This window comes from Ovis canadensis, chromosome 15, assembly GCF_042477335.2.
Source record: "Ovis canadensis isolate MfBH-ARS-UI-01 breed Bighorn chromosome 15, ARS-UI_OviCan_v2, whole genome shotgun sequence".
NCBI classification, from domain to species: domain Eukaryota; kingdom Metazoa; phylum Chordata; class Mammalia; order Artiodactyla; family Bovidae; genus Ovis; species Ovis canadensis.
This window is the reverse complement of record NC_091259.1, coordinates 38,871,568-38,885,476: the sequence shown is the minus strand read 5'-3', so window position 1 is coordinate 38,885,476 and position 13,909 is coordinate 38,871,568. Positions and strand designations below refer to the sequence as shown.

Below are 13,909 nucleotides of genomic sequence, written 5' to 3'. Positions count from 1 at the left end.
ATAACCCCAATAATTTTTAAAAATTTAGATATGAATGATTTATCAACCATCTACTAATGGCTATGTTTAATTTCTCAAATGGAAATTTAAAAAATCACCATATTAAGATGACACTAATTAGGCAAGGCTTAACTAACTCTGTAATGATGAAATTTTAAATTAACTTTAAAAAATGAGTGTGATTTAAAAAAAAGAGAGAAAAAAAAAGCCACAAAAAGTAAGCAGTAAGTTTTAATTTTAAAAATTTGGAGGAAAAGACAAATTGAGTAGGTATTTTACATGGGAAAAAATTATAGAAAGCAAAGTTACCCATAACCAGAGACTCAACCACAGACATTCATTATTTATCTAGAATCAAAAATAACACTTTCCAGATAAATAACTTTTCTAGATAATTGATCTTTAATGACAAAACCTTTCTCTTATACTTTAAATTGTATTTCAGTGTTTCTTTCCACTTACTCTGCCATGAAACTCAATGGCAATTATTTCAGTGTTTCTGGTTCTAAAAAAAATTTTTTTTACACTTAAGTCATTAATGCTGTGATACTGGGGAGACTTTAAATATATACACTTTTAAAGTTTTTCAATCAAAAACACTTTGTGATTGTCACAAAGTCATCTGATGTATCTTGTTGACTTATCCATGTTTGTCTCTCAAAGCTTCCTGGTTCTTCCCTTTCCTTCTTTAGATATTTTTAAACAAGTCTGATTTGAAATCACCTTTATCATGTCCAGAGTCTGCACTGAAAAGTAGGACATGAGGGAACTCCGCTACAAGTATAGTACACAGGGTTTAGGCATTTCAAATTTATATCTGTTTTCAATACTTAGACTGTTTTATTCTTATTTTGAGTTTTCAGCTAGGCTCTTGTTATTGGATAAGTAATCTACTGCTATAGTCCAAGGGTTTAAGTAAAACTGATATTGGAACACGGTTAACAGGCATATATTTATTATCATAAACCATATTTATATAGTACATAAAAATTTACTATATAGTAAATTTATATTTATATATTTTATTTAGTATATAAGTATGTACTAAATAATACTATATACAAATATGCACTAAATATATTTAATTCTGATCTTCCCATTTCTTTTTAAAATGTACTAAAGTTAAACACTAAGAACAAAGTGACAGATTTAGAGCTCTAGTACTCTGATGAAAACGTAAAGGAATTCACGGGTAATTTATCTAAGCAATAATAAGGCCAAGAAAGATTCCAGTGTATTAAATTTGTTTTAAAGATGTCCACTTACTGAAAAGAAGTAATATTAAATAAAGAAGTAGTGTTTCTGCTTGGCCACAAACACCTGTCTCTTAACTGTAGCCTACCATCCCGTGGAATAGTCTGATACAGAAGATTATAAATTCTTAACCCTGGGGATTTCCAAGAGAAGATCACTCCTCTGGATTATTTAATCGTTTACTTATCTGAGAGAATATGATTACGTTACTTGAAGTTCCATTTCAGTTCATCCAGCCATTGTGTCTGATTTTTTAACCTATTCTCTTTCAGGTCAACTCATCCATTTCTTTCAAATGTTTTCAATACAACCAAGAATGACAGGGACATTATAATCAACCGTATATATGAAGTGGACTAAAGATGAAGTGAAAAAAAGCCAAAGTGTTAGTCACTCAGCTGTGTCCAACTCTTTGTGACCCCATGGACTGTAGCCCACCAGTCTTTTCTGTCCACAGCAATTCTCCAGGCAAGAAGACTGCAGTGGGTGGCTATTTCCTTCTCTAGGACAGCTTTCCAGCTGAGGGACCAAACCTGGGTCTCCTGTATTGCAGGTGGATTCTTTTCTGTCTGAGCCACCAGGGACTAAAGATAGTTATTAGTAAGTTAAGAATTTTCACCTCAGACTTTAACATAGGGGTCAGTAAACTCCAGCCAAAGGACTAAGTTCAACCCACAGATTATTCTGGCGAATAAAGTTTCACTGAAACACAGCCATGTCCATTCACTGATGTATTGTCTATGCCTGCTTTTACACTATAATGAGAGTCAAGTGGCAAACTATCTGGCCCACAAAGCCTAAAAAAATTACTATCTGGCCTGTTGCAGAAAATGTTTGCTGATCTTTGCTTTAAGGGTTTCAGAAAACAAAACTGAGAATAACATTCACCTACATTTGATTAGCTTCACCACTTCCAAATGGTTTGAATGAGTCACCAGAGTTCCATTCACCTATAAAAAAATGAAAACAGTGTGTGTCAAATACATTCTAATTGAGACAATGGATAAACTGACTTTAGGAATTGCTATACACAATACAACCAATTATAATATAGTAAACAGGCCAACAAAGGTCCGTCTAGTCAAGGCTATGGTTTTTCCTGTGGTCATGTATGGATGTGAGAGTTGGACTGTGAAGAAAGCTGAGTGCGGAAGAATTGATGTTTTTGAACTGTGGTGTTGGAGAAGACTCTTGAGAGTCCCTTGGACTGCAAGGAGGTCCAACCAGTCCATGCTAAAGGAGATCAGTCCTGGGTGTTCTTTGGAAGGAATGATGCTAAAGCTGAAACTCCAATACTTTGGCCACCTCATGTGAAGAGCTGACTCACTGGAAAAGACTCTGATGCTGGGAGGGATAGAGGGCAGGAGGAGAAGGGGACAATAGAGGATGAGATGGCTGGATGGCATCACCAACTCGATGGACGTGGGTTTGGGTGAACTCCGGGAGATGGTGATGGACAGGGAGGCCTGGCATGCTGCAATTCATGGGGTCGCAAAGGGTCGGACACGACTGACCGACTGAGCTGAACTGAAACAGGCCTATATTAAAACGTGTATATATCTGGTTCAGTATTCACTTTTACCACTATTCTACAAGGTATATGTGTGTGCATGCATGCAAAGTCACTTCCGTCATATCAGACTCTGTGTGACCCTATGGACTGCAGCCCGCCAGACTACTCTGTCCACGGGATCCTTCAGGCAGCAAGACTGGAGTGGGTTGCCATGTCCCCCTCCAGGGGATCTTCCCGACCCAGGGATCAAATCCCTGTCTCTCATGTCTCCTGCATTGGCAGGCAGTATCTTTACCACTAGCACCACCAGCGAAGCCTTCTATAAGGTACACTCAGCAACAAAATGAACTTGAGCACCAAAAAAGGCCTTGATTTAAAGGACATTATAGCTTATTCACCATGAAAAATGATAAAATATACAAAGCAACAGATACACAAATCCTTCACAGTGAAGAACCCTTGCAAATAGAAAAGCTTGCTATGCTTTTAATTGCAAATTCATTGGTTTCCAAAAGCATAATACATTTTTCAAAAGATGAATAACCAATATTCTACAATAATATTCAATTTACTTTTTGTTTTCTGATCATATCCTAATCTTTACAGAGAAAATTAAATTTTCAGACAGGCTAAATGTAGGAAGTGTTCTCCAGAATTTCCACTAAGCCAGAGAAATTAAAGTAAAAATATCAAACATGGATCTAATATTAACATTATTTTTTTCTGAGGCAAGTAATACTAATTTTTACAAGTTCAAATTTATCAGGGTATAAAATCAAAGCAAAAGTACACTTGTCATGCCCACCAGAGACAATCACTATTAAGCATGATGCTTAATATTTGAGATGCTTTTCTAATGTACACACACCAGATATACAGACAAGCATACACACACATTATAACTGTCTTTTTCTGCAAATAAAAAAAAATACTGTTTTATTGTATTATGGATGCCTTTCAATATAGGTTACAACAGACCTAATCTACTCTTTTTAAGAGCTGGAGATGTAATGCAAATTATTTCTCTGCTGCTGCTAAGTCGCTTCAGTCATGTCTGACCCTGTGCAACCCCACAGACAGCAGCCCACCAGGCTCCTCTGTCCCTGGGACTCTCCAGGCAAAATACTGGAGTGGGTTGCCATCTTCTTCTTCAATTTATTTCTCTAGCCCTCAGTTTATGCATATTTAGATTGCTTACAAGTTTTCAAAGTGATAAAGCTTAAGTAAATTTTCCTATACACATATCACTTCACATTTGAACACCATTTCCTTAGACAAGTTCCTAAAGCAAAACTGTGGTCAAAGTTTATATACTTTCTAAAAATATGTAACTTTTGATATATATTCACAAATTTCCATCCAAATAGGTTTTACCTAATTTATATTCACAAGTTTATAAGAGTAGCCATGGTAGCCATTCCCAAACTATATCAAATGTATATTCAGTTCAGTTCAGTTCCGTTGCTCAGTCATGTCCGACTCTCTGCGACCCCATGAACGGCAGCACGCCAGGCCTCCCTGTCCATCACCAACTCCCAGAGTTCACTCAGACTCACATCCATCGAGTCAGCAATGCCATCCAGCCATCTCATCCTCTGTCGTCCCCTTTTCCTCTTGCCCCCAGTCTCTCCCAGCATCAGTCTTTTCCAATGAAAAGTCTTTCCTCAACTCTTCACATGAGGTGGCCAAAGTATTGGAGTTTCAGCTTTAGCATCATTCCTTCCAAAGAACATCCAGGGCTGATCTCCTTTAGAATGGACTGGTTGGACCTCCTTGCAGTCCAAGGGACTCTCAAGAGTCTTCTCCAACACCACAGTTCAAAAGCATCAATTCTTCAGCACTCAGCTTTCTTCACAGTCCAACTCTCACATCCATACATGACCACTGGAAAAACCACAGCCTTGACTAGATGGACCTTTGTTGGCAAAGTAATGTCTCTGCTTTTGAATATGCTATCTAGGTTGGTCATAACTTTTCTTCCAAGGAGTAACTGGCAGTCTTTAAAATTCCTGACAAGCAAATATATTTTTACCTATTTTACCAAATATATTTCTTCTTCTTTGCTATCAGTGAGATTGGACATATCCTCATTGATATATTACTTATTTCAATTACTCTGGGGAATGGCCTGATAAAATTCTTTGCCCATCTTTCTATTAGACTATTTATTCTTTTGTTAGTAATTTAAAAGTGTTCTTTATATTATATTCTACAATACATTTCAAATATGTATTTCCAGATAGTTCTTTGTAAATATGTTATGTCTTTTCCTATTCAGTAATTTGATTTTAAGTAATCACATTAGTCAGTTGCCTAATAATTAGTGACTAATCCATACTTACTCTACTGATCAAAACTCAAGGCCTGTTTCTGGACCCTCTATTGTGTTCCACAGATAGATCCATATTTATACTACAGTCACTTGCTTCAAATTAATCTACACCATCTCACCTCCCACTTACCTCTTCCCATAATACCTTTGCAAAATTTGTTTAGAAGAAATAGTCATTTGGAAGTTTGACAAGGAATGGCACACCTCCCAAATTTATTAATATATTATGATGAGAACTTCTTGCTAAGAGATTACCTTGGAGAAATAAGATCTTTGTAACAGTGAGCTACTCTCCTGCCCAAGAACACACATGACTCTATTTATTCAAAACTTTTATTATGCTTTACAGTAAAGGGTAACATTAATATTAAGATAAATGAAATAATGTTTTATAGTCAATAAATCCATCATCTATAATGTGTAGCTTTTAATAAAAATTCAAGCTAAAAAACTAAAATATGGCTAATATATGCTCCTTTATATTTCTATCATAAATTTCCTAGCAGTCTTTTCCTTACCTTGATGATTCGATCACCTGTCTGTACTCCAGCCCGCATGGCTGCTCCATCTGTAATAGAAATTAATTCTTAAAATGTAATTCATTTACATTCACTGACAATCTTCTCAAAAGAGAAGCATGTAACAAAATAGTTAAAAACATGGATTGTAAAGTCAGACAGACAAGGTCCCAATCCTGCTTCTGCCACTCACTAGCTGGGTGACCATGGTCAGATTTTATGGGTTTTTTTTTTTCTCACTCTAAGACTCAATATCCCCTGTAAAATGGAGATTAAAAAGTACCAAAGTATCTCACTCAAATTACAGCAACTAACATAAAGGAAGTATTCAATATATGGTAATATTGCAATAGTATAAGATATTATAGTCATTTGAGGGGAAAAGCCAGATATTTTTTGAGCCTACGACCATTTCTTTAATCTGTCACTACCTAAATATCTCCGGTGCCATGAAGAAAAAAAATTATACAAACTTCTATAAGTAATGATGCTTAAAGTATCATGACTGAAGAGTCATGTGATTTTTCTAAAACATACAAGAACTTTTTTCTTTCCATAAAATGCAACAGGAAGTCAACCGGGATAAATTCGCGCCTATAACTAACAGTGGAAACAAATCTAGTACAGTAAGGCCATATGACCTATAATTATGTGATTGTTTTATTCTAAGCAATGGACATTATTTAAGCTTTTCTATTCTTACTCTGTTTGCTCCCAGTGACAAGACTGTTTTTTAAAAATGCCTTGCCTTCTTTGACAGACTGTACGAACACTGGGTTGTCTCCACTGACCGTCAGCCCAAATCCATTGTCATCCTTCTGGATGATCACACAACGCTGAACAAGACCTGCACAAGAACCACAGGATAGCGAGAGAAGGAAAGAGAAAACAGAGGGAAAAAAAAGTCAATAATCATATTATTAGTAATGAACCTGGAGAAACACAAAGTAGCACATGAAACCCATGTCAAAAATAAAGAGCACTAACCCCATAAGCAAAACAAACACAATATCACAGAGTCATATATATTGGTTTCTCAAAGGAAAGGTAGAGTAGAATTGCTCCAGGATTAAAAATAGCTAAGGCGAACTGGAAAAGGTAAAGTATTAGAGAGGGGACAGATGGAAGCCCATTCAAGTCTATGCAATTTATTTGTAATATAAAATTCTACCCACACTTCATTGTGTTTTTAAGTGCTCTAAATGGTATTTAAACCCAAGACAATCAAACTTTCTGGGACATTAGGCTAGAAGCAGCCCATGGTAAACTCTAGAGAAGTTCAGTATTACTCTCAAAAACACATATTCAGAAAAACAGACCATTAAAAAGAAAGGAATGCTTAGAGAGTACCTGTGACTCTTCTGAAAAGTCCAAAGGAAAGAAACACTTTGGCCTTCAGAAATAATAAAAAGAAAACACGGTAGAAAAGATAAAAGAACTTGTGAGCTTAACCAGCTCTTTTATTTCTTTCATATACTTACCTGATTGCTACAGAGAATTTGTTTTCCTTTCAGTTAAACAGCAAACAAAAATTGTCAAGGTAAGATGAGAGAAAGAAGACCACAACCAAAGGAACAGGGATAAAACAGAACCCTGATTAGTGCCCAGGGCTGTTTTCATCATAGAGCAAGATCGGGAGATCCTGAACTCTGTGGCAAAGGTTTAATACATACTTCCAGCTTTACAGAATCCAAATGCTTCACCAAAAATGAATATATAAAAACAATATACAAAAATAACACAAGTATAATGATGACTAGCAAATAAAAACTACTTCAAAATTAATATTTTTATACAGAGGCATGATCTTTTAAATAAGTTTGATGTACAAAACAAAGGAAGTGCTAAAGACTGCACGTTAATGAATATACGTGCATATTTCTTGCTATTGATGAAATGACACAAGTATGAGCTTCCTTGGTGGCACACACAGTAAAGAAACTGCCTGTGATGAGGGAAACCTGGGTTCGATCCCTGGGTTGGGAAGATCCCCTGGAGGAGGGCATGGCACCCCACTCCAGTGTTCTAGCCTAGAGAATCCCCTTGGACAGAGAAGCCTGGCAGGCTACAGTCTATGGGGTTGCAGAGTCAGACACGACTGAGTGACTAAGCACAGCACACAGGAGCCTACTACAGACGACAAACTAGAATAACTGGATCCCTAAATGGAAAAGAGGAATCTTAGACCTTAATTTATTAACTTACAACAAACCATGAACCTCAAGATAAAAGCTAAAACTTTTCATAAGAACACATAGGAACAAATCTTCAAGACCTTAGGATAGGCAGAGATCTTTCAGGATGCAAAACGCACCAATCATAAAAGAAAAACCCAGGATACTGGATTCAAAATTTTAAATAATTGCTTTCCTAAAGACAGTAATAAGAAAATGAAAAAGCAAGCCACAGACTGGGAGAAAACATTTGTAATACAAATTACTGATAAAGCACTTGTATCTAGATTCTTATTTTTTTAAAAAAACATCTCTACAATCCAATAATGGAAGACATATTTTAAAGGGACAAAAGGTTTGAAAAAATACATCACACATAAAGATGCATCAGTGGCCAATAAGCACACGCAAAGGTACTCAACATCTGCTGTCTTCAGGAAAATGCAAGTTAAAACACAAAGAGACACCACTATATACTAACCAATGCTAAAATGAAAAGACAGATAATACCAGGTACCAGAAAGGGTGCGGAACAACTGGAACTCTCATACAATGCTGGTGGGAATGTTAGATGGTAGAAATTTCTTAAAGTATATAATTACATATGCCCCAACATCTTCACTCCTAAGAGGAATGAAAGCTCATGTCCACATAAAGGCTGGTAAAAAAAAAAAAATAATGTTCTCAGCAATTTTCCTCATTAAGAGTGAGAAACTAGAAACAACTCAGTTAAGTTCAGTTGCTCAGTCATGTTCGACTCTTTGCGACCCCATGAACTGTGCAGCACCCCAGGCCTCCCTGTCCATCTCCAACTCCCACAGTCTACCCAAAGCCATGTCCACTGAGTCGATGATGCCATCCAACCATCTCATCCTCTGTTGTCCCCCTTCTCCTCCTGCCCTCAATCTCTCCCAGCATCAGGGTCTTTTCCAATGAGTCAACTCTTTGCATCAAGTGGCCAAAGTACTGGAGTTTCAGCTTCAACATCAGTCCTTCCAAAAAACACCCAGGGCTGATCTCCTTCAGAATGGACTGGTTGGATCTCCTTGCAGTCCAAGGGACTCTCAAGAGTCTTCTCCAACACCACAGTTCAAAAGCATCAATTCTTCGGTGCTCAGCTTTCTTTATAGTCCAACTCTCACATCCATACATGACTACTGGAAAAACTGTAACCCTGACTAGACGGACCTTTGTTGACAAAGTAATGTCTCTGCTTTTCAATATGCTGTCTTGGCTGGTCATAACTTTCTTTCCAAGGAGTAAGTGTCTTTTAATTTCATGGCTGCAATCACTATCTGCAGTGATTTTTGAGCCCCCCAAAATAAAGTCAGTCACTGTTTCCACTGTTTCCCCATCTATTTCCCATGAAGTGATGGGACTGGATGCCATGATCTTAGTTTTCTGAATTGAGCTTCAAGCCAACTTTTTCACTCTTCTCTTTCACCTTCATCAAGAGGCTCTTTAATTCTTCATTTTCTGCCATAAGGGTGGTGTCATCAGCATATCTGAGGTTATTGCTATTTCTCCCGGCAATCTTGATTCCAGCTTGTGCTTCCTCCAGCCCAGCATTTCTCATGATGTACTCTGCATATAAGTTAAATAAGCAGGGTGACAGTATACAGCTTGACATACTCCTTTTCCTATTTGGAACCAGTCTGTTGTTCCATGTCCAGTTCTTACTGCTGCCTCCCGACTTGGATACAGGCTTCTCAAGCTGCAGGTCAGGTGGTCTGATATTCCCATCTCTTTCAGGCTTTTCCACAGTTTATTGTGATCCACACAGTCAAAGGCTTTGGCATAGTCAATAAAGCAGAAATAGATATTTTCCTGGAACTCTCTTGCTTTTTCGATGATCCAGTGGATGTTGGCAATTTGATCTCTCGTTCCTCTGCCTTTTCTAAAATCACCTTGAACATCTGGAAGTTCACGGTTCACATATTGCTGAAGCCTCGCTTGGAGAATTTTGAGCATTGCTTTACTAGCTTGTGAGATGAGTGCAATTGTGTGGTAGTTTGAGCATTCTTTGGCATTGCCTTTCTTGGGGATTGGAATGAAAACTGACATTTTCCAGTCCTGTGGCCACTGGTGAGTTTTCCAAATTTGCTGGCATATTGAGTGCAGCACTTTCACAGCATCATCTTTTAGGATTTGCCAAAAGCTCAACTGGAATTCCATCACCTCCACTAGCTTTGTTCATAGTGATGCTTCCTAAGGACCACATGACTTCACATTCCAGATGTCTGGCTCTAGGTGAGTGATCACACCATCGTCATTATCTGGGTCGTGAAGATCTTTTTTATAAAGTTTTTCTGTATTCTTGCCACCTCTTCTTAATATCTTCTGCTTCTGTGAGGTCTATACCATTTCTGTCCTTTACTGAGCCCATCTTTGCATGAAATGTTCCCTTGGTATCTCTAATCTTCTTGAGGAGATCTTTAGTCTTTCCCATTCTGTTGTTTTCCTCTATTTCTTTGAATTGATCACTGAGGAAGGCTTTCTTATCTCTCCTTGCTATTCTTTGGAACTCTGCATTCAAATGGGTATATCTTTCCTTTTTCTCCTTTGCTTTTCACTTCTCTTCTTTTCACAGCTATTTGTAAGGCCTCCCCAGATAGCCATTTTGCTTTTTTGCATTTCTTTTTCTTCGGGATGGTCTTGATTCCTGTCTCCTGTACAATGTCACAAACCTCCATCCATAGTTCATCAGGCACTCTGTCTATCAGATCTAGACCCTTAAATCTATTTCTCACTTCCACTGTTAGTCATAAGGGATTTGATATAGGTCATACCTGAATGGTCTAGTGGTTTCCCCACTGTCTTCAATTGAAGTCTGAATTTGGCAATAAGGAGTTCGTGATCTGAGCCACAGTCAGCTCCCAGTCTTGTTTTTGCTGACTGTATAGTGCTTCTCCATCTCTGGCTGCAAAGAATATAATCAAGCTGATTTTGGTGTTGACCATCTGGTGATGTCCATGTGTAGAGTCTTCTCTTGTGTTGTTGGAAGAGGGTGTTTGCTATGACCAGTGTGTTCTCTTGGCAGAACTCTATTAGCCTTTGCCCTGCTTCATTCCGTACTCCAAGGCCTAATTTGCCTGTTACTCCAGGTGTTTCTTAACTTCCTACTTTCACATTTAGTCCCCTATAATGAAAAGGACATCTTTTTTGGGTGTTAGTTCTAGAAGGTCTTATAGGTCTTCATAGAACTGTTCAACTTCAGCTTCTTCAGTGTTACTGGTTGGGGCATAGACTTGGATTACTGTAATATTGAATGGTTTCCCTTGGAAACGAACAGAGATCATTCTGTCATTTTTGAGACTGCATCCAAGTACTGCATTTCAGACTCTTGTTGCCTATGATGGCTACTCCATTTCTTCTAAGGGATTCCTGCCCACAGTAGTAGATATAATGGTCATCTGAATTAAATTCACCCATTCCAGTCCATCTTAAGTTTGCTAATTCCTAGAATGTCGATGTTCACTCTTGCCATCTCCTGTTTGATCACTTCCAATTTGCCTTGATTCATGGACCTAACATTCCAGGTTCCTATCCAATACTGCTCTGTACAGCATCGGACCTTGCTTCTATCACCAGTCACATCCACAACTGGGTGTTGTTTTTCCTTTAGCTCCATCCCTTCATTCTTTCTGGAGTTATTTCTCCATTGATCTCCAGTAGCATACTGGGCAACTACCAACCTGGGAAGTTCATCTTTCAGTATCCTATCTTTTTGCCTATTCATGCTGTTTATGGGGTTCTCAAGGCAAGAATACTGAAGTGGTTTGCCATTCCCTTCTCCAGCGGACCATCTTCTGTCAACTGTCCATTAACAGACAAATAGATTCTTTAAAAAATAGTCATATATCCATTATAATAAAACACTACTTAGCAAGGAAAAAAAGTAAGGAACTACTCACACATGCAACAAATATGGATCACAAAAACATCACACTAAGCATAAGACAGAAGATACAAAAGACTATAAATATTACATGATTCCAATGTAGAACAAGAGAAAAAGTCAACTATAGTAACAAAAAGCAGATTAGTGGTTGCCTAGGGACAAGACGGATGGAGAGGTAAGAATGACTGCAATGAGATATGTGAAACAACTTTTTGGGTTGATGGAAATGTTCTGTATCTTAATTAAGGTAATGGCTGTATGAATATGTATCTGTCAAGACTTACTGAATTGTATACTTAATATGAGTGCATTGTATTTTATGTAAATTGGATCTCAAAAAAGTTAACTTTCAACTTCAAAAAAAATGAGACCTCAATTCTAGAGTCTACCAAGTACTAAACAGTATTTGAATTCACAAATTCACCACGCTTCCAAAATAGGAAACTGTAATGTGGGCAGAGTAAAGATCAGAATTTAATAATTTTTGTTTAATGTTGCTTCCTTCAAGTAATTAGGAACAATTCTAAACAGAATGAGTATGAATGCATAAAATGATGGAAAAAGACATTCTTTATTATAATTTCTAGTACATAATACAATAAATGTAAGTATCAGAAAATGATGTTATACAGGAAGTTTTTAAAATGCAAACCTAGCTTCAGAAACATAAAACATCTGATAAGCTTCTTTACAGTCATTTGAAATATCAAAATAAATTAGATATTTTGAATTTTTGAATATCAGAAGTCAAGAGAGCTACAACACTGAATATGTATTTTTTCATGCTATAACCATCCCCCTCAGTTCCAAAGGGCTGAAAATCAGTGAGTTAGAGGATTCTAATATTGATGTTTGCTTGCTAAGCCACTGATCTTAAGCAGACTCTCGTTCAGGTTCCTGTAGAAAATCGAGTGTTTGTACACAATGAGAGGAGTAATGGAGATTAAGAGTTTGCTCTATTTGTGTATTTCATTTGAATATAATGAACCTAAAGTCTCTAGCTTAATGTCTGACAAATACTAAGGGCTAATAAATGTGAGTTATTACTTTATTATGATTAGGGGTGAGTTGCCCTTGGATTTTCCTGCTCAGAAATATATTATCTATGCCATCAATTAAAAATCATTTAAAAATACTTTTGTGTCAACAAACTCATATCATTAATGTAAATAATGCTGAGTAGAGTCAGTCCTCATTTATGGCTTTGTCTGAATTTTGTTTTAATCGACCAGCAAATTACTTTGACACTGGTTACGGAATACGGACATTTTACAGAGCTTCTTCTAATAACTTTAGAAGATGAGAGAAAGTAAGAAGGCCTCAAGAAACAAATCATCTTCTCTTATAAAATTTTTCCTAAATATCAAGACTGGGTTAGGTGTCCCATCCTAACTACCACTGCACCCTCTGTTTACTTTCAGAGCATCTTTACCAGTCACAAGTGATTTGTATTTATCCTCTTATTAGATTACATACTTTTAAGGATTCAGGGGCACTGCCTTGTTTACCAACTTATCTCAGGACCTGGTAAATGTTCTGGAATAAAAGGACATTTTTTAAATTGCTAATGAGTTAATGAATATCAGAAATACACAGGAGTCTGGTTGCTGTTGCTGCTAAGTCTTTTCAGTCGTGTCCGACGCTGTGCGACCCTATGGTCAGCAGTCCACCAGACCCCTCTGTCCACAGGATTCTCTAGGCAAGAATACTGGAGTGGGTTGCCATTTCCTTCTCCAACAGGAGTCTAGAGATGGATGGAAACTTAGAAAGGGAGGTGATCAGAGATTAAAAAAAAAAAACAAAACCCAACACACAGTTAATTTTAGCAAATATGCTTAGGGTCCTAATAGACTGCCAAGTATTGAAAAAATATTAGGGTTACTTCAGAATACTGAACACCTGTATTCTCAAATTCAAATTTATTCCATGTGATAACTTTCCCCTTTGATGCTACATTGAAAGGAAAAGATAAAGAGCAAAGAAGAAAAAGCAATGTGCACATCATATGCATCTCTTTCTTCTCCTTAACACCATTATACTGCCCACTTATTATTATTTTAAGTCCATCTACCAATCTGAGAGTCTGACATACTTGAACATGTAAGAATTACTAGGCCACCAATACAAAAAGAAAACATACATACATAGCCAATTCAGGATCTATAGAATTCAAATTATTGAAATGTTCTACTTATTGTAGACCAGAAGGTGCTTTAA

At 37.1% G+C, this 13,909-nt stretch overlaps 1 protein-coding gene across 4 annotated transcripts in view; it reads right to left on the bottom strand.

Annotated features, from left to right (window-relative positions):
• Nucleotides 1-13,909, bottom strand: part of ARHGEF12 (Rho guanine nucleotide exchange factor 12) — a 161,450-nt gene that overhangs the window by 55,559 nt on the left and 91,982 nt on the right. For all 4 annotated transcript variants that reach the window (XM_069555405.1, XM_069555406.1, XM_069555404.1 and 1 more), the window contains 3 exons: nucleotides 6,366-6,464; nucleotides 5,618-5,667; nucleotides 2,147-2,204 (listed from right to left, as the gene is read on the bottom strand). In XM_069555405.1, coding sequence (XP_069411506.1) covers nucleotides 2,147-2,204; nucleotides 5,618-5,656 — 97 coding nt within the window. In that variant the 5' untranslated portion in view covers nucleotides 5,657-5,667; nucleotides 6,366-6,464. The remainder of the gene's footprint in view (nucleotides 1-2,146; nucleotides 2,205-5,617; nucleotides 5,668-6,365; nucleotides 6,465-13,909) is intronic.